Genomic DNA, 19,337 nt, shown 5'->3' on the forward strand with positions numbered 1-19,337 from the left:
TAAAGGGCTGTAGAAAGAACGTGATGGTTTGCTTTGCACAGTGGTCTCTCTGTGGTTCTCTCTGTGGTTCTCTCTGTGGTTCTCTCTGAAACTAAAAGATCAGGTTCGAAATCTCAGAGTGATCCTGGACTCAGACCTGAACTTAAACAGCCTCATCAGAGCAAGAACATCAGCAGCTTTTTACCATCGGAAAAACATTCAGATCAGAGGAACAGTGTCAGAACCAGAGACTGATCCATGTGTTTGTCTCCAGCAGGTCAGATACTGTAACGGCTGCAGAACATCCAGAACCAGGAAACACGACCATATTAGTCCAGTGCTCCGGTCTCTGCACTGGCTTCCGATTCAAAAGGAGCCTCTTAGCTCAGACTCTTCGCCTCATGAACGATCAGGAGGTTTTCTGTCAGGTTTGCTTCTCCTGCTAAAAGGTCCAGCTGTGACTGAATGTGGTTCCTTCATGTAAAACCCGGGGCGTTGGAGGAAAGAGTCGCCTCTTCTTAAGAAACAATGAATAACAAAATACAGAACATTTAAATGTACAATTCTACAGTGTTTGCATCGTGTTAGTGGTTCTGGGTTTGGTGATGAAACGAGACGAGCAAATTAGAAGTAAATATAGGATTTGTTTTTTTGGCATAAAATTGCTTTTTGTCCCTTTAACCTCTTAACTCCCGTCTGAACCGAGAGGATCTTTTTCCTCACGTCATCAGATTTTTTTTCCATCATTTTTTGTGGGTATTCACCTCATTTTTTTAACTTTGTCATTTTTCATCAATTTTTTGTCATTTTTTGGTCATGTTTTGTAAATTTCTTGTGACATTTTTGCCACTTTTTCATCAGTTTTTTGTCACATTTCCATCAGTGTTTTCGTCTCAGTTTTGTCGCTATTTTCACAGCTTTTTTCCAGAAGCTTTTGGATTGGGGTAAAGCCAAACTGGAGAAACTGTGCTCGGTTCAGGCGGGAGTTAAGGGGTGAAAGGGGCTAGATGCAAGTTAGTCATTTTATACTCACTACTGCCACCTCAGGTCATACGTGTAACTGCAGCTTCTATATTAAGCTCGTGCATGACTTTCTGAGTGACAGTGCAGGATTAGAGGCAGTTGTGGTGAACAGGTCTGGGCTCATTCTACATTAGGACATGGAGGAACATGTAGGGGGAGGAAAATACTTCATTTTAGCATTTTTAAACGACATATAATCCCTTTAAATCTGGTGGTTCAATTTACCCCAAGACAACTTTATTTTTAAGACCAACATCTTTAAAACCAGATACTCATTTTGTATTTATTATTTACTGTTTCTGTGCAATAACCACATTATCTCCACCTTGTTTCATATTCGACATTTTGGCGCCTTTAGTTTTAAATGAGGGGTATTCTGCAAAATGGACTTTTTCCAGCTTTCCATCCTGTTATTCTGTCACTCCCTCATTAAAAACATGGCTGAAGTGTTGCCTTGGCACATTCACGTATTTCTGAGTAATCTGTCAAAACTCTGATGGCGGCCATTTTAGGGATAGGTTTGCCTGAGTCCTCCTAGGAACGCCCCCACCTCCTGGAGACGCCTCCGAGCTTTGGTCACCAGCCGAGTAACCAACCACTGCTCCTCAGCAGAACCCCCTCCCCACTGATGCCACAGACAGCGTGTGGAGGGGGCGTGTCTAAAGGCTCAGAGGTTCTTAAAGAGACAGAGGCCTATTTCAAGACATTCACTACAGCCATTTTGAGAGAGACATTTTATACAAGGCAGTTATTCTAATTTACTGCATTTACAGACCAACAGAAGGTTTGTCATCATTGTAGTGAGATATAGACTGGTGCTATGGGGCTGACAAAAGCAGAACACCCCCTCTTTAAAGCAGAACACCCCCTCTTTAAAGCAGAACACCCCCTCTTTAAAGCAGAACACCCCCTCTTTAAAGCAGAACACCCCCTCTTTAAAGCAGAACACCCCCTCTTTAAAGCAGAACACCCCCGCTTTAAAGCAGAACACCCCCTCTTTAAAGCAGAACACCCCCTCTTTAAAGCAGAACACCCCATCTTTAAAGCAGAACACTCCCTCTTTAATGCAGAACACCCCCTCTTTAAAGCAGAACACCCCCTCTTTAAAGCAGAACACCCCCTCTTTAATGCAGAACACCCCCTCTTTAAAGGAACAGGCCTCTGTTTTTCCAGACTGAGATATGTTCTTACCTGAGCTTAGACGAGTTGTACCTGTCTGGTCTTTGTGCCCGTGGAAGAGCCTGGTCACTTCTAACTTCACCTCCGTTTGGAGCCATAGGAATACACTGGGAGAGGCCAAATGCTAAAAACATCTTTGGTCTTTGGTCACACACAAAGACCAGACAGGTACACATCAACTCGTCTAAGCTCAGGTAAGAACATATCACCGGTGGCCTGTTCCTTTAACTTTCAGAGGCTGTTCTGTAGGACGTCCATCAGCTGGTCATCAAAGAGGTCTCAGGCTGCCGACCTCCATCGTTTTTTGGGTGGAAGCAGATTTCAGTGGTAAAGCATCACTTTTACAGTTCTTACGGTTAATCTACCACGGCGTTTTATAATGGTGGTCATTGTAAAACCAGTTAATCGTGAACCATCTACTGAAAAACCGCTGAAACTGATCCACTCTCTGGTTCCTGACCCTCCTGCAAAGAGCCAGAGGAGATCACACGACCGGGACGACGGCCATTTGCTCATTATCCCGTTCACGTTTCCACGCTGATCCGTATCTGCGGCTCTTTCCCGCCGTGACTCTCCGCGAGGATTCATTCGGAACAAAGTTCAGAGGCAATTTGCTCACGACCGAGGCAATGAATCGGCGGGAAGATGCAGTGACGGGGCTGTTTACGTGAGTATCGATTGAGATGGCGAGGCGAAGGCAGCCCGTTGGTTTTGCAGGGTCAGGGGATTGAGGAGGAGCGGGCGGTGAAAGTATCAGGCGTTTGCAACACAGAGCACTGGGTGTAACTCACAGCGTTAAGGGGAGAGACTGCGGCAAAACCTTCTTATTTTCTGCTCTTAGGACTGTAAAAACATTCAGAGTAGAGCAAGGAGATACTTAGGTACTTAGGAGTTCATAGGTTCACCTCCAGAGCGGCGATAGAGGGTGACACGGGTCGGGAACCATGTGTGGGAGATCACAGACACCCCTGGTCCAAAGAGGTCCTCCAAATATTGTCAAAAGTGGAATCACAAAACTTATTTCAAAATAATTTACACTGTAAAATTAGAGGAGGAGCTCAGGGCTGCAGAGAACCACCATGTTTTAGCTTAGCTTTTAAAGCAGTACTAAGTAACTCTTCCCCCAAGAGGCCATAAGCACAACTGCAGGTGTCGTAGCAAGTTACGATTTTGTAATTTATTAATTGTCTTGGAGAGTAAATCCTACGCTGACAGGAAAGGCGAGGGGAGAGAGTGTTACTGTGCATCCAATTATACAATGGAAATATTTGTTTTCACTCAAACTTTGCTGTAAATACTGTTTAAAGTGACGTTAGCCTGCAGTTAGCTTTGCCCGTTAGCATGTTAGCTTCTTCTTCGTGATTCCATTAGTGTGTATTGCTTTCTCCGCACCGGTGGCAGTGAAGTTACAAACATGGTTTTCTGGCCAGAGACACCAGGGGGCGATGAAAGACCCTCCAATCATCCCATAAACACTTGTATCACCCCCACAGGGACGACGGGGAGGGTTTATTAAGGTAAACACGTTACTTAGTGCTGCTTTAACTGACATCTGTCTATTTAATCCTAATATATAATATATATATATATATATATATATATATATATATATATATATATATATATATATATCTACTAGCTGAGACCCGGCCTTCGGCTTAAAGGGATATTTCAGGATTTTTGACATCGGGCCTTATTTCCTAGTTATAGAATAGTGATAGAGTCATGTTTGGAATATAACTGACCTGCATTCTGAGGGACTATTTTCTAGCAGATCACTCCGCCGCCGCGTAGCTTATACAACCACGAAGCTGATGCTGCTCAAAGATAAGTTCTTTTAAATGATTCTATGGACACAGACATGTATATGGTTAGTCTGGTGTTATCAGTGCCTCAGGTGCTCTGTGGAGCGGGTCACACTGTTTTTAATGCAGGCTAGCTGATACCATAGACATGCACTAGCCTTGCATTAGCCTAGCGCCACGAAACTCTTCAAACAAAAGAACTGCATGAATTACAAAAACAAATATCTCCAGAAATCAGCAACACTCTGGATAACGAGGACATGAGGCCCTGTGTCAAACATCCTGAAACATCCCTTTAACGTTTGACCAGAAGAGGTCAGAAGGAAAGAAGCTTCACTCGCCACATTTGAACCTCTTAAGCCCCGCCTTCATACACACTGCTAACGTCATCGCTCTCCTTTCAGGTCCAGACGTTTAAACTGATGTCTGTGGATGATTGTGGGGCCTCACCTGGGGGTATGTAGGTGCTCTCATGTCTGTGGTGATTACCTGGGGGTATGTAGGTGCTCTCATGTATGTGTTGATTACCTGGGGGTATGTAGGTGCACTCATGTCTGTGGTGATTACCTGGGGGTATGTAGGTGCTCTCATGTCTGTGGTGATTACCTGGGGGTATGTAGGTGCACTCATGTGTGTGGTGATTACCTGGGGGTATGTAGGTGCTCTCATGTGTGTGATGATTACCTGGGGGTATGTAGGTGCACTCATGTATGTGGTGATTACCTGGGGGTATGTAGGTGCTCTCATGTGTGTGGTGATTACCTGGGGGTATGTAGGTGCTCTCATGTATGTGGTGATTACCTGGGGGTATGTAGGTGCTCTCATGTATGTGGTGATTACCTGGGGGTATGTAGGTGCTCTCATGTGTGTGGTGATTACCTGGGGGTATGTAGGTGCTCTCATGTATGTGGTGATTACCTGGGGGTATGTAGGTGCTCTCATGTCTGTGATGATTACCTGGGGGTATGTAGGTGCTCTCATGTATGTGATGATTACCTGGGGGTATGTAGGTGCTCTCATGTATGTGATGATTACCTGGGGGTATGTAGGTGCTCTCATGTATGTGGTGATTACCTGGGGGTATGTAGGTGCTCTCATGTATGTGGTGATTACCTGGGGGTATGTAGGTGCACTCATGTATGTGATGATTACCTGGGGGTATGTAGGTGCTCTCATGTATGTGGTGATTACCTGGGGGTATGTAGGTGCACTCATGTATGTGATGATTACCTGGGGGTATGTAGGTGCTCTCATGTATGTGGGTGATTACCTGGGGGTATGTAGGTGCTCTCATGTATGTGGTGATTACCTGGGGGTATGTAGGTGCTCTCATGTATGTGATGATTACCTGGGGGTATGTAGGTGCTCTCATGTCTGTGGTGATTACCTGGGGGTATGTAGGTGCTCTCATGTCTGTGGTGATTACCTGGGGGTGTGTAGGTGCTCTCATGTATGTGATGATTACCTGGGGGTATGTAGGTGCACTCATGTCTGTGGTGATTACCTGGGGGTATGTAGGTGCTCTCATGTGTGTGGTGATTACCTGGGGGTATGTAGGTGCTCTCATGTATGTGGTGATTACCTGGGGGTATGTAGGTGCACTCATGTATGTGGTGATTACCTGGGGGTATGTAGGTGCTCTCATGTATGTGATGATTACCTGGGGGTATGTAGGTGCTCTCATGTATGTGGTGATTACCTGGGGGTATGTAGGTGCACTCATGTATGTGGTGATTACCTGGGGGTGTGTAGGTGCTCTCATGTATGTGGTGATTACCTGGGGGTATGTAGGTGCACTCATGTCTGTGGTGATTACCTGGGGGTGTGTAGGTGCTCTCATGTATGTGGTGATTACCTGGGGGTATGTAGGTGCACTCATGTCTGTGGTGATTACCTGGGGGTGTGTAGGTGCTCTCATGTCTGTGGTGATTACCTGGGGGTATGTAGGTGCTCTCATGTCTGTGGTGATTACCTGGGGGTATGTAGGTGCTCTCATGTCTGTGGTGATTACCTGGGGGTGTGTAGGTGCTCTCATGTCTGTGGTGATTACCTGGGGGTGTGTAGGTGCTCTCATGTCTGTGGTGATTACCTGGGGGTATGTAGGTGCTCTCATGTATGTGGTGATTACCTGGGGGTATGTAGGTGCTCTCATGTCTGTGGTGATTACCTGGGGGTATGTAGGTGCTCTCATGTATGTGGTGATTACCTGGGGGTATGTAGGTGCTCTCATGTATGTGGTGATTACCTGGGGGTATGTAGGTGCACTCATGTCTGTGGTGATTACCTGGGGGTGTGTAGGTGCTCTCATGTCTGTGGTGATTACCTGGGGGTATGTAGGTGCACTCATGTATGTGGTGATTACCTGGGGGTATGTAGGTGCTCTCATGTATGTGGTGATTACCTGGGGGTATGTAGGTGCTCTCATGTATGTGATGATTACCTGGGGGTATGTAGGTGCTCTCATGTATGTGGTGATTACCTGGGGGTATGTAGGTGCTCTCATGTGTGTGGTGATTACCTGGGGGTATGTAGGTGCTCTCATGTATGTGGTGATTACCTGGGGGTATGTAGGTGCACTCATGTGTGTGGGTGATTACCTGGGGGTATGTAGGTGCTCTCATGTATGTGGTGATTACCTGGGGGTATGTAGGTGCTCTCATGTATGTGGTGATTACCTGGGGGTATGTAGGTGTTCTCATGTATGTGGTGATTACCTGGGGGTATGTAGGTGCTCTCATGTCTGTGGTGATTACCTGGGGGTATGTAGGTGCACTCATGTATGTGGTGATTACCTGGGGGTATGTAGGTGCTCTCATGTATGTGGTGATTACCTGGGGGTATGTAGGTGCTCTCATGTATGTGATGATTACCTGGGGGTATGTAGGTGCTCTCATGTATGTGATGATTACCTGGGGGTATGTAGGTGCTCTCATGTATGTGATGATGACCTGGGGGTATGTAGGTGCACTCATGTATGTGGTGATTACCTGGGGGTATGTAGGTGCTCTCATGTCTGTGGTGATTACCTGGGGGTATGTAGGTGCTCTCATGTATGTGGTGATTACCTGGGGGTATGTAGGTGCACTCATGTATGTGATGATTACCTGGGGGTATGTAGGTGCTCTCATGTCTGTGGTGATTACCTGGGGGTATGTAGGTGCTCTCATGTATGTGATGATTACCTGGGGGTATGTAGGTGCACTCATGTGTGTGGTGATTACCTGGGGGTATGTAGGTGCACTCATGTATGTGGTGATTACCTGGGGGTATGTAGGTGCTCTCATGTATGTGGTGATTACCTGGGGGTATGTAGGTGCACTCATGTATGTGGTGATTACCTGGGGGTATGTAGGTGCTCTCATGTATGTGGTGATTACCTGGGGGTATGTAGGTGCTCTCATGTATGTGGTGATTACCTGGGGGTATGTAGGTGCTCTCATGTCTGTGGTGATTACCTGGGGGTATGTAGGTGCTCTCATGTCTGTGGTGATTACCTGGGGGTATGTAGGTGCACTCATGTATGTGGTGATTACCTGGGGGTATGTAGGTGCTCTCATGTATGTGGTGATTACCTGGGGGTATGTAGGTGCTCTCATGTCTGTGGTGATTACCTGGGGGTATGTAGGTGCTCTCATGTCTGTGGTGATTACCTGGGGGTATGTAGGTGCTCTCATGTCTGTGGTGATTACCTGGGGGTATGTAGGTGCTCTCATGTCTGTGGTGATTACCTGGGGGTATGTAGGTGCTCTCATGTCTGTGGTGATTACCTGGGGGTATGTAGGTGCTCTCATGTATGTGGTGATTACCTGGGGGTATGTAGGTGCTCTCATGTATGTGGTGATTACCTGGGGGTATGTAGGTGCTCTCATGTCTGTGGTGATTACCTGGGGGTATGTAGGTGCTCTCATGTCTGTGGTGATTACCTGGGGGTATGTAGGTGCTCTCATGTCTGTGGTGATTACCTGGGGGTATGTAGGTGCTCTCATGTCTGTGGTGATTACCTGGGGGTATGTAGGTGCTCTCATGTATGTGGTGATTACCTGGGGGTATGTAGGTGCACTCATGTCTGTGGTGATTACCTGGGGGTATGTAGGTGCTCTCATGTATGTGGTGATTACCTGGGGGTATGTAGGTGCTCTCATGTCTGTGGTGATTACCTGGGGGTATGTAGGTGCTCTCATGTATGTGATGATTACCTGGGGGTATGTAGGTGCTCTCATGTATGTGATGATTACCTGGGGGTATGTAGGTGCACTCATGTATGTGATGATTACCTGGGGGTATGTAGGTGCTCTCATGTATGTGGTGATTACCTGGGGGTATGTAGGTGCTCTCATGTATGTGGTGATTACCTGGGGGTATGTAGGTGCTCTCATGTATGTGGTGATTACCTGGGGGTATGTAGGTGCTCTCATGTCTGTGGTGATTACCTGGGGGTATGTAGGTGCTCTCATGTATGTGATGATTACCTGGGGGTATGTAGGTGCTCTCATGTATGTGGTGATTACCTGGGGGTATGTAGGTGCACTCATGTATGTGATGATTACCTGGGGGTATGTAGGTGCTCTCATGTATGTGATGATTACCTGGGGGTATGTAGGTGCACTCATGTATGTGGTGATTACCTGGGGGTATGTAGGTGCTCTCATGTATGTGATGATTACCTGGGGGTATGTAGGTGCACTCATGTCTGTGGTGATTACCTGGGGGTATGTAGGTGCTCTCATGTATGTGATGATTACCTGGGGGTATGTAGGTGCACTCATGTATGTGATGATTACCTGGGGGTATGTAGGTGCACTCATGTATGTGGTGATTACCTGGGGGTATGTAGGTGCTCTCATGTCTGTGGTGATTACCTGGGGGTATGTAGGTGCACTCATGTATGTGGTGATTACCTGGGGGTATGTAGGTGCTCTCATGTATGTGGTGATTACCTGGGGGTATGTAGGTGCTCTCATGTATGTGGTGATTACCTGGGGGTATGTAGGTGCACTCATGTCTGTGGTGATTACCTGGGGGTATGTAGGTGCACTCATGTGTGTGATGATTACCTGGGGGTATGTAGGTGCTCTCATGTATGTGGTGATTACCTGGGGGTATGTAGGTGCACTCATGTATGTGGTGATTACCTGGGGGTATGTAGGTGCACTCATGTCTGTGGTGATTACCTGGGGGTATGTAGGTGCTCTCATGTATGTGGTGATTACCTGGGGGTATGTAGGTGCTCTCATGTCTGTGATGATTACCTGGGGGTATGTAGGTGCACTCATGTCTGTGGTGATTACCTGGGGGTATGTAGGTGCACTCATGTATGTGGTGATTACCTGGGGGTATGTAGGTGCTCTCATGTATGTGGTGATTACCTGGGGGTATGTAGGTGCACTCATGTATGTGATGATTACCTGGGGGTATGTAGGTGCACTCATGTATGTGATGATTACCTGGGGGTATGTAGGTGCACTCATGTCTGTGGTGATTACCTGGGGGTATGTAGGTGCTCTCATGTATGTGGTGATTACCTGGGGGTATGTAGGTGCACTCATGTATGTGGTGATTACCTGGGGGTATGTAGGTGCTCTCATGTCTGTGATGATTACCTGGGGGTATGTAGGTGCTCTCATGTATGTGGTGATTACCTGGGGGTATGTAGGTGCACTCATGTATGTGGTGATTACCTGGGGGTATGTAGGTGCTCTCATGTATGTGGTGATTACCTGGGGGTATGTAGGTGCACTCATGTATGTGGTGATTACCTGGGGGTATGTAGGTGCTCTCATGTATGTGGTGATTACCTGGGGGTATGTAGGTGCTCTCATGTCTGTGGTGATTACCTGGGGGTATGTAGGTGCACTCATGTCTGTGGTGATTACCTGGGGGTATGTAGGTGCACTCATGTCTGTGATGATTACCTGGGGGTATGTAGGTGCTCTCATGTATGTGGTGATTACCTGGGGGTATGTAGGTGCACTCATGTATGTGGTGATTACCTGGGGGTATGTAGGTGCTCTCATGTGTGTGGTGATTACCTGGGGGTATGTAGGTGCTCTCATGTCTGTGATGATTACCTGGGGGTATGTAGGTGCTCTCATGTCTGTGGTGATTACCTGGGGGTATGTAGGTGCTCTCATGTCTGTGGTGATTACCTGGGGGTATGTAGGTGCTCTCATGTCTGTGGTGATTACCTGGGGGTATGTAGGTGCACTCATGTCTGTGGTGATTACCTGGGGGTATGTAGGTGCACTCATGTATGTGGTGATTACCTGGGGGTATGTAGGTGCACTCATGTATGTGGTGATTACCTGGGGGTATGTAGGTGCACTCATGTCTGTGGTGATTACCTGGGGGTATGTAGGTGCTCTCATGTCTGTGGTGATTACCTGGGGGTATGTAGGTGCTCTCATGTCTGTGGTGATTACCTGGGGGTATGTAGGTGCTCTCATGTATGTGATGATTACCTGGGGGTATGTAGATGCACTCATGTATGTGATGATTACCTGGGGGTATGTAGGTGTTCTCATGTATGTGGTGATTACCTGGGGGTATGTAGGTGCTCTCATGTCTGTGGTGATTACCTGGGGGTATGTAGGTGCACTCATGTATGTGATGATTACCTGGGGGTATGTAGGTGCACTCATGTATGTGGTGATTACCTGGGGGTATGTAGGTGCACTCATGTCTGTGGTGATTACCTGGGGGTATGTAGGTGCTCTCATGTCTGTGGTGATTACCTGGGGGTATGTAGGTGCACTCATGTATGTGGTGATTACCTGGGGGTATGTAGGTGCACTCATGTCTGTGATGATTACCTGGGGGTATGTAGGTGCTCTCATGTCTGTGGTGATTACCTGGGGGTATGTAGGTGCTCTCATGTCTGTGATGATTACCTGGGGGTATGTAGGTGCACTCATGTCTGTGATGATTACCTGGGGGTATGTAGGTGCTCTCATGTATGTGGTGATTACCTGGGGGTATGTAGGTGCACTCATGTCTGTGGTGATTACCTGGGGGTATGTAGGTGCACTCATGTATGTGGTGATTACCTGGGGGTATGTAGGTGCACTCATGTCTGTGGTGATTACCTGGGGGTATGTAGGTGCTCTCATGTATGTGGTGATTACCTGGGGGTATGTAGGTGCTCTCATGTCTGTGGTGATTACCTGGGGGTATGTAGGTGCACTCATGTCTGTGGTGATTACCTGGGGGTATGTAGGTGCACTCATGTATGTGATGATTACCTGGGGGTATGTAGGTGCACTCATGTATGTGGTGATTACCTGGGGGTATGTAGGTGCTCTCATGTATGTGGTGATTACCTGGGGGTATGTAGGTGCTCTCATGTGTGTGGTGATTACCTGGGGGTATGTAGGTGCTCTCATGTATGTGGTGATTACCTGGGGGTATGTAGGTGCTCTCATGTATGTGGTGATTACCTGGGGGTATGTAGGTGCTCTCATGTGTGTGGTGATTACCTGGGGGTATGTAGGTGCTCTCATGTCTGTGGTGATTACCTGGGGGTATGTAGGTGCTCTCATGTATGTGATGATTACCTGGGGGTATGTAGGTGCACTCATGTATGTGATGATTACCTGGGGGTATGTAGGTGCACTCATGTATGTGATGATTACCTGGGGGTATGTAGGTGCTCTCATGTCTGTGGTGATTACCTGGGGGTATGTAGGTGCTCTCATGTGTGTGGTGATTACCTGGGGGTATGTAGGTGCTCTCATGTCTGTGGTGATTACCTGGGGGTATGTAGGTGCACTCATGTATGTGGTGATTACCTGGGGGTATGTAGGTGCTCTCATGTATGTGGTGATTACCTGGGGGTATGTAGGTGCACTCATGTATGTGGTGATTACCTGGGGGTATGTAGGTGCACTCATGTATGTGGTGATTACCTGGGGGTATGTAGGTGCACTCATGTATGTGGTGATTACCTGGGGGTATGTAGGTGCACTCATGTATGTGATGATTACCTGGGGGTATGTAGGTGCACTCATGTATGTGGTGATTACCTGGGGGTATGTAGGTGCTCTCATGTATGTGGTGATTACCTGGGGGTATGTAGGTGCTCTCATGTATGTGGTGATTACCTGGGGGTATGTAGGTGCTCTCATGTATGTGATGATTACCTGGGGGTATGTAGGTGCTCTCATGTGTGTGGTGATTACCTGGGGGTATGTAGGTGCTCTCATGTCTGTGGTGATTACCTGGGGGTATGTAGGTGCACTCATGTATGTGGTGATTACCTGGGGGTATGTAGGTGCTCTCATGTCTGTGGTGATTACCTGGGGGTATGTAGGTGCTCTCATGTATGTGGTGATTACCTGGGGGTATGTAGGTGCACTCATGTATGTGGTGATTACCTGGGGGTATGTAGGTGCTCTCATGTCTGTGGTGATTACCTGGGGGTATGTAGGTGCACTCATGTATGTGGTGATTACCTGGGGGTATGTAGGTGCACTCATGTATGTGGATGATTACCTGGGGGTATGTAGGTGCACTCATGTCTGTGGTGATTACCTGGGGGTATGTAGGTGCTCTCATGTGTGTGGTGATTACCTGGGGGTATGTAGGTGCACTCATGTATGTGGTGATTACCTGGGGGTATGTAGGTGCTCTCATGTATGTGGTGATTACCTGGGGGTATGTAGGTGCACTCATGTATGTGGTGATTACCTGGGGGTATGTAGGTGCTCTCATGTCTGTGGTGATTACCTGGGGGTATGTAGGTGCTCTCATGTCTGTGGTGATTACCTGGGGGTATGTAGGTGCTCTCATGTCTGTGGTGATTACCTGGGGGTATGTAGGTGCACTCATGTCTGTGGTGATTACCTGGGGGTATGTAGGTGCTCTCATGTCTGTGGTGATTACCTGGGGGTATGTAGGTGCTCTCATGTCTGTGGTGATTACCTGGGGGTATGTAGGTGCTCTCATGTATGTGGTGATTACCTGGGGGTATGTAGGTGCACTCCCCGTTGTGCTGGACCACGATGTTGGTGTGAAACGTGGCGTCGAAGCGCTCGTCCGCACTGTGAACAAAGACGCCATTTGTTAGTCACGAAGCCACAGAGTCACATCACAGAGACGAACGCTCGCGGCGGCGTTAAAATGAACAGCTGTGGACCCGGATTTATGACACGCATCAACTATATCATCATTTAAACATCACAGTTTGTTTTTACACACGCCTGAACCGAGAACATCTTCTCCAGCTCGGCTTTAACCAAATCTAAAAGCTTCTTGTAAAAAGTGACAAAAAGTGACAAAAAATTGATGAAAAATTTAAGAAAAAGTGACAAACACTGAACAATTGACTGTGTTAGCCGCTGATGCTAAACTGTGGCTGTGTTAGCTGCTAATGCTAAACTGTGGCTGTATCCGAATGTCCACACTATTCCCTAACCCCTCATTCTCTACAGACGTCCACACTATATAGTGACTGTATAGTGACTAGTTAGTGAATGTATATAGTGAATGTCCACACTATTCCCTATACAGTCACTATACAGTCACTATACAGTCACTATACAGGGAATAGTGTGGACATTCGGATACAGCCTGTGTTAGTCTGTGTTAGCCGCTAACGCTAAACTAAATATCCGCATTATTGGCTTCTGTCTCTAACGTAAACAAATATCAAACTGAAATCATTGCTCTTTGCTTCAGCTCTCAGTCATACAGGAGTTAAACATAGTAGCAAAAGGCTCCATCAAATCCATCATCTGTACCGGGTAGTTCAGTTTCCTGTAGACTGGGCATATATATATATATGTTATTGTATCCACGACACCCAAAACACCTAAAGATGGCGGATCTCTCTGTTCATCACATTTGAGACGGGAGTGAATGAAAATTAACTCGTCGCTGCTCATAAAGTGTCTCTGTTGCCCCGCCCCCTGGAGAACCCCGTGGAGAACCCCCTGGAGAACCCCTGGAGAACCCCCTGGAGAACCCTCTGGAGAACCCCCCGGAGAACCCCCCGGAGAACCCCCTGGAGAAGCTGTTTCCGCTCGTGGTCCTGAACGTCTCCCACAGGACCTCCTGGCTCCGGAACAGACCTCGCTTTGTTCAGAACAATGAGCCGCTGCAGTGATGAGGAGCAGCGCTCATCATCCGCTGTCCCGAGCCGGGGCTAATGTCGGCTACACGGATTCTGAACACTCTGAGTTATCGTGATCTCTATAGAGATCACTATAGTGATCTCTATAGAGATCACTAGATCACTATAGTGATCTCTACAAAGCAAAGTGGAGGTTGTGCCGTCTTTTAAACAAATGAAATAATCTCGGACATTCATTTGGAATCACTGCAGTCGCTTCGGTGTCACAATAGGGCTGTAATTATCGATGAATCAATCCAACTGTTGTGTGTCCGATCCCGATACTGGGGCTTTGAGTGTCCGATACCAAGTGACTTTCTTAAAAAGCTCGTTGCTGTTAGTGTAAAGTGAATTGAAACACATTGGATGAGGCTTCACTACAGCTTTTATACTAATAGTTCCTTATATAACAGACAGTACTGAAGTGTGGGGTGATGCAGGCTCCAGTTACACAGACAGGCTGAAGAACTGTGACTCTCAAAGGTCCACGAGACACAAACTGTTTATAAAACTGCAGACCGTGATATTTAATGAATTGGTCAAATTTAAAATACTACAAATTATGTGGAGAGTGAAAAATACATATCCAAAACAAATGTATGTTAATCACAGATAGATCAGTGGGGAGGGGGTTCTGCTGAGGAGCAGTGGTTGGTTACTCGGCTCGGAGGCGTCTCCAGGAGGTGGGGGCGTTCCTAGGAGGACTCAGGCAAACCTATCCCTAAAATGGCCGCCATCAGTGTTTTTACAGATTACTCAGAAATACGTGAATGTGCCAAGGCAACACTTCAGCCATGTTTTTGATGAGGGAGGGACAGAATAACATGAGGGAAAGCTGGAAAAAGTCCATTTTGCAGAATACCCCCCTTTAAAGTGTTGATGGGACCACGGAATGGAGAGATGATGCCTTTGGGAGAGCTGCCTTTGGTCCAGATGTGGCCCAGCGGTTTGCAAAAGGCTTCACATTAAGTCTCTTTGCAGGTGCTTGGACACAGAGCTGGGATTTCACATCGACTTCAGCTTCTCTAGTGTCAACATTCCAGTGTGGCAGCTGCAGTGGATTCATCGCGGGGACTTTTCTTTTCTCAGGAGTTCACACACAAACATATGGATAAGAGTGTTTAGATTCCTGCACACGCTCTCTGGGTCATGTCCTCACACTCCTGGAGGTTCTTCGAAACATATTAGCCTCCAAACGTCTTGATAAATGTGCTCTTGAAACACAGGATAATGTTGAGGTGATGCACAGATGTTTGTGTGTTCTGGAAGCTACTTTCTGCTCTGGTGTTTTCATTCTTCATGGTTCATAAAGTCCCCGAGCGAGTCCGTGAGGGTTTGTGAAGCTCCTCTGCCATAACATTTCATTACAGACGAAAAAACAACACGGGCTGTTTCTCAAAGCCACAGAAGTCCAAAAGTCGTGGTGCATTACTGACGTCCTTCCCCAGTTCCTGACCTCTCATTTAATACTGTGATTAAATTCTTCAACTCTCCCAGACGGACGACAGACGCCATCGCCAGGTAAAAGGTTTCTGCCCTGGGGCTGGTTGGATTAGGGGCGGGTCCGAGGTGAGGGATGCAGATGGAACTCGGGCGTTCTGCTCTCCCAAAGTTTCCTCCGATGGGCGAGGGAGCGAAAACAATTCAGTAGCTGATGTTTTATGATGCAGACTTCGACGTTTCGACTCCCTACTTTTGGGGCTCGTACCTCCCGCCTCCCCCCCTGCCTTCAGCGGACACTTTTAGCCCCGCACTGCCCCGCTGTACGGTCTCCCGCCCGGCTCGGAGCCTCGAAGGCCGGGCAGGATAGCTCACTGCTGCCCCCGGTGTGTGTGAGCTGTAACTGGGAGACTATAGTAAAAAGCACCGACAGCCTCTGATTCTCTCTCCGCCCAAAACAATTCATGCAGTTCTTGTGTTTGAAGAGTTTCGTGGCGCTAGGCTAGTGCATGGCTAGTGCATGTCTATGGTATCAGCTAGCCTGCATTAAAAACAGTGTGACCCGCTCCACAGAGCACCTGAGGCAAATCACTGATAACACCAGACTAACCATATACATGTCTGTGTCCATAGAGTCATGTTTGGAATATAACTGACCTGCATCACATGAATGATCACATTCTGAGGGACTATTTTCTAGCAGATCACAAATAGCTAAATCAAAAATATCTCCATAAATCAGCAACACTCTGGATAACTATAGGAAATGAGGCCCTGTGTCAAACATCCTGAAACGTCCCTTTAATCCGCGCTGCATGAGGACGTTTGGATTAAAGCTCTGATGAGGCAAATGGATCCACTTTACATCTTCATGTTTGTGATGAAAGCTTCACAGTAGGTAACGAGCGGCTGCAGTAAAGTGCATTCCTCCTCACACTGTGTTAAACGGCGACACAGAAGAGTGACCGTCCCGATGCCCGTTGTCATGGGAATGATTGGCTGAACAGCTGATGGTCGTCACGAGGCTGATGGTGTGATGTTTGGAGCGAGCGCCTGCGAACACGACTCAACTAACTTTGAAATAAACACAGTTGAAACCAGGGCGGCCTCGACCCATAAAGGTGTGTGCTTTTCTGTCACTTTTTGGTGGATTTTTTGTTGCATTTTCGTCAGGTTTTCATGAGGTTTTCATGAGGTTTTCATGAGGTTTTCATGAGGTTTTCATGAGGTTTTCATGAGGTTTTCATGAGGTTTTCTTCAGGTTTTCATGAGGTTTTCATGAGGTTTTCTTCAGGTTTTCGTCAGGTTTTCATGAGGTTTTCATGAGGTTTTCTTCAGGTTTTCATGAGGTTTTCCTCAGGTTTTCATGAGGTTTTCATGAGGTTTTCCTCAGGTTTTCATGAGGTTTTCCTCAGGTTTTCATGAGGTTTTCATGAGGTTTTCCTCAGGTTTTCATGAGGTTTTCTTCAGGTTTTCATGAGGTTTTCCTCAGGTTTTCATGAGGTTTTCATGAGGTTTTCCTCAGGTTTTCATGAGGTTTTCTTCAGGTTTTCATGAGGTTTTCCTCAGGTTTTCATGAGGTTTTCATGAGGTTTTCATGAGGTTTTCATGAGGTTTTCATGAGGTTTTCTTCAGGTTTTCATGAGGTTTTCATGAGGTTTTCATGAGGTTTTCTTCAGGTTTTCTTCAGGTTTTCGTCAGGTTTTCATGAGGTTTTCATGAGGTTTTCTTCAGGTTTTCATGAGGTTTTCCTCAGGTTTTCATGAGGTTTTCATGAGGTTTTCCTCAGGTTTTCATGAGGTTTTCTTCAGGTTTTCATGAGGTTTTCCTCAGGTTTTCATGAGGTTTTCATGAGGTTTTCATGAGGTTTTCATGAGGTTTTCTTCAGGTTTTCTTCAGGTTTTCTTCAGGTTTTCTTCAGGTTTTCTTCAGGTTTTCTTCAGGTTTTCATCAGGTTTTCTTCAGGTTTTCTTCAGGTTTTCATGAGGTTTTCATGAGGTTTTCATGAGGTTTTCATGAGGTTTTCATGAGGTTTTCATGAGGTTTTCATGAGGTTTTCATGAGGTTTTCATGAGGTTTTCATGAGGTTTTCATGAGGTTTTCATGAGGTTTTCTTCAGGTTTTCTTCAGGTTATCTTCAGGTTTTCTTCAGGTTTTCTTCAGGTTTTCATCAGGTTTTTGTCACGTCGCTTTTTTGTGGCTTTTATTATTGACTCTTTCTTTCAAGGCGCTTTTAGATTTGAATAAAGCCGAACGGGACTAAATGTGTGGGGGTTAAGAGATAATCGGATTGGGTTGGATTTTGTGGTGACTGTTTCCCTGACACATTGAGCCTCGCCCGCTCTGACCTTCTGCCACCACGACTGGTCTGACGTCATGGCTCGGTCAGGCTTTCGCACTTGCATTTGGGCCACGGCTCGTCTGCCCGGTCGGCCCATGAAAGTGTCAGCACAGCGGCGTGAGGCTCTCATGAAGGGACATCCTGAAGAGAACAAACCCATGGACGTGCTCGGGGAAAAGCAGAATCATCACTGAACTGTGCAGAGGCTGGAGCTCCTGCTGAAGCGAACACAATCCAGTCACGTGAATGAAATAATTCAAGCGAATGACGACGACATGTCCAAGCCCCCGACTGTTCACGGTCCACGAGCCCCGGGTCTGTCTTTGGAACATGGAAATCTCACTCTTCCTGTTCACACATTTGGCTGATTTCACGGAACATTTTCCCAAAGTTACGGTGAAAGGTTGTGGCTCTGAGTCCAAACAGCTCTGATAGAACTGAATGAGAAGATCAGACCAGATGACGAGTGTTAATTTCACTCATTAACATTAAGCTTTGGTAAAACAGCAGTAACTCTGAGGCCGGTCACCATAAAGACTTAAACAACAGATAAATAATAAATACATTTTTGGCTCAATATTTATCTTCTGTACATTTATTTGCATTTCCCCTTAATTTATAACATAATATATATATAATACTGTTAATCGTGATAAATTCCTGCCTCAATTTATTGAACTTCAATTTGATATCATCCCTGGCCTTGTGACATTGTGTCCTTGGGCAACACACTTCACCCAATCAGTGTTAATTTTGACGACATATTTTAATTTAGTTTTATTCTTTTGACTAAAATGTAATTCGATTTTAGTCAAAAGAATATCTTAAATTTTAGTCTAGTTTAAGTCGACTAAAATTGCAAGTAAATTTAGTAAAATTAAGACTAATTGAGTGGACTTTGCATTGATAATATTGATTCTAATCATGTTTAATGTTGTTCCTCTGCTTCATGTTTCTGCTCCACATGAACAAAGCTCAGAGCTGATCCTTTAAACATGATCTGAGGCTCTTTCAGACGCTCAATACAAGTTTGGATGATTTTAGTCTCTCCTTTTCAGTTTTATTTAGTCTCATTTTAGTCGACTCAAACATCTGGACATTTTAGTCACAGTTTTAGTCTCATGAGGAACTTTTAATTTAGTTTTAGTCCAATTTTAGTCACAAAAATATCACTTTGACTAAAATTAAGACTAAATATTTCAGTCGATGAAACTAACACTTCACCCAGTGCCTGTGTGTGAGTGGTTGGTGGGGGTCGGAGGGACCGTTGGCACAGATGTGAGCAGCCTCGCTTCTGTCAGTCTGCCCCAGAGGAAACTGTGGCTACTAGAGTCGCTTATACAAATGAGCAGAGACAGTTTCTCTGCTGTGGAGGGACCTGGAGGCGGCTCTTTCAGCAGAAACAGCATCAGGAGCTGAGGGACGTAGGGGACAACAGCAGCAGAAAGTAACCGCCTCCTGCGCC

The 19,337-nt window shown here is 46.4% G+C and overlaps 1 protein-coding gene across 1 annotated transcript in view; it reads right to left on the reverse strand.

The window, feature by feature from the left end:
* LOC306961810 (neuronal acetylcholine receptor subunit alpha-7-like) overlaps positions 1–19,337 on the reverse strand; it is a 68,341-nt gene that overhangs the window by 28,960 nt on the left and 20,044 nt on the right. Inside the window, exon 5 of the mRNA XM_079554721.1 lies at positions 12,942–13,021. Within this exon, the coding sequence (XP_079410847.1) occupies positions 12,942–13,021 (80 nt within the window). The remainder of the gene's footprint in view (positions 1–12,941; positions 13,022–19,337) is intronic.

The sequence above is a fragment of the Gobius niger genome (genome assembly GCF_951799975.1).
Source record: "Gobius niger genome assembly, chromosome: 4".
Lineage (NCBI taxonomy): Eukaryota > Metazoa > Chordata > Actinopteri > Gobiiformes > Gobiidae > Gobius > Gobius niger.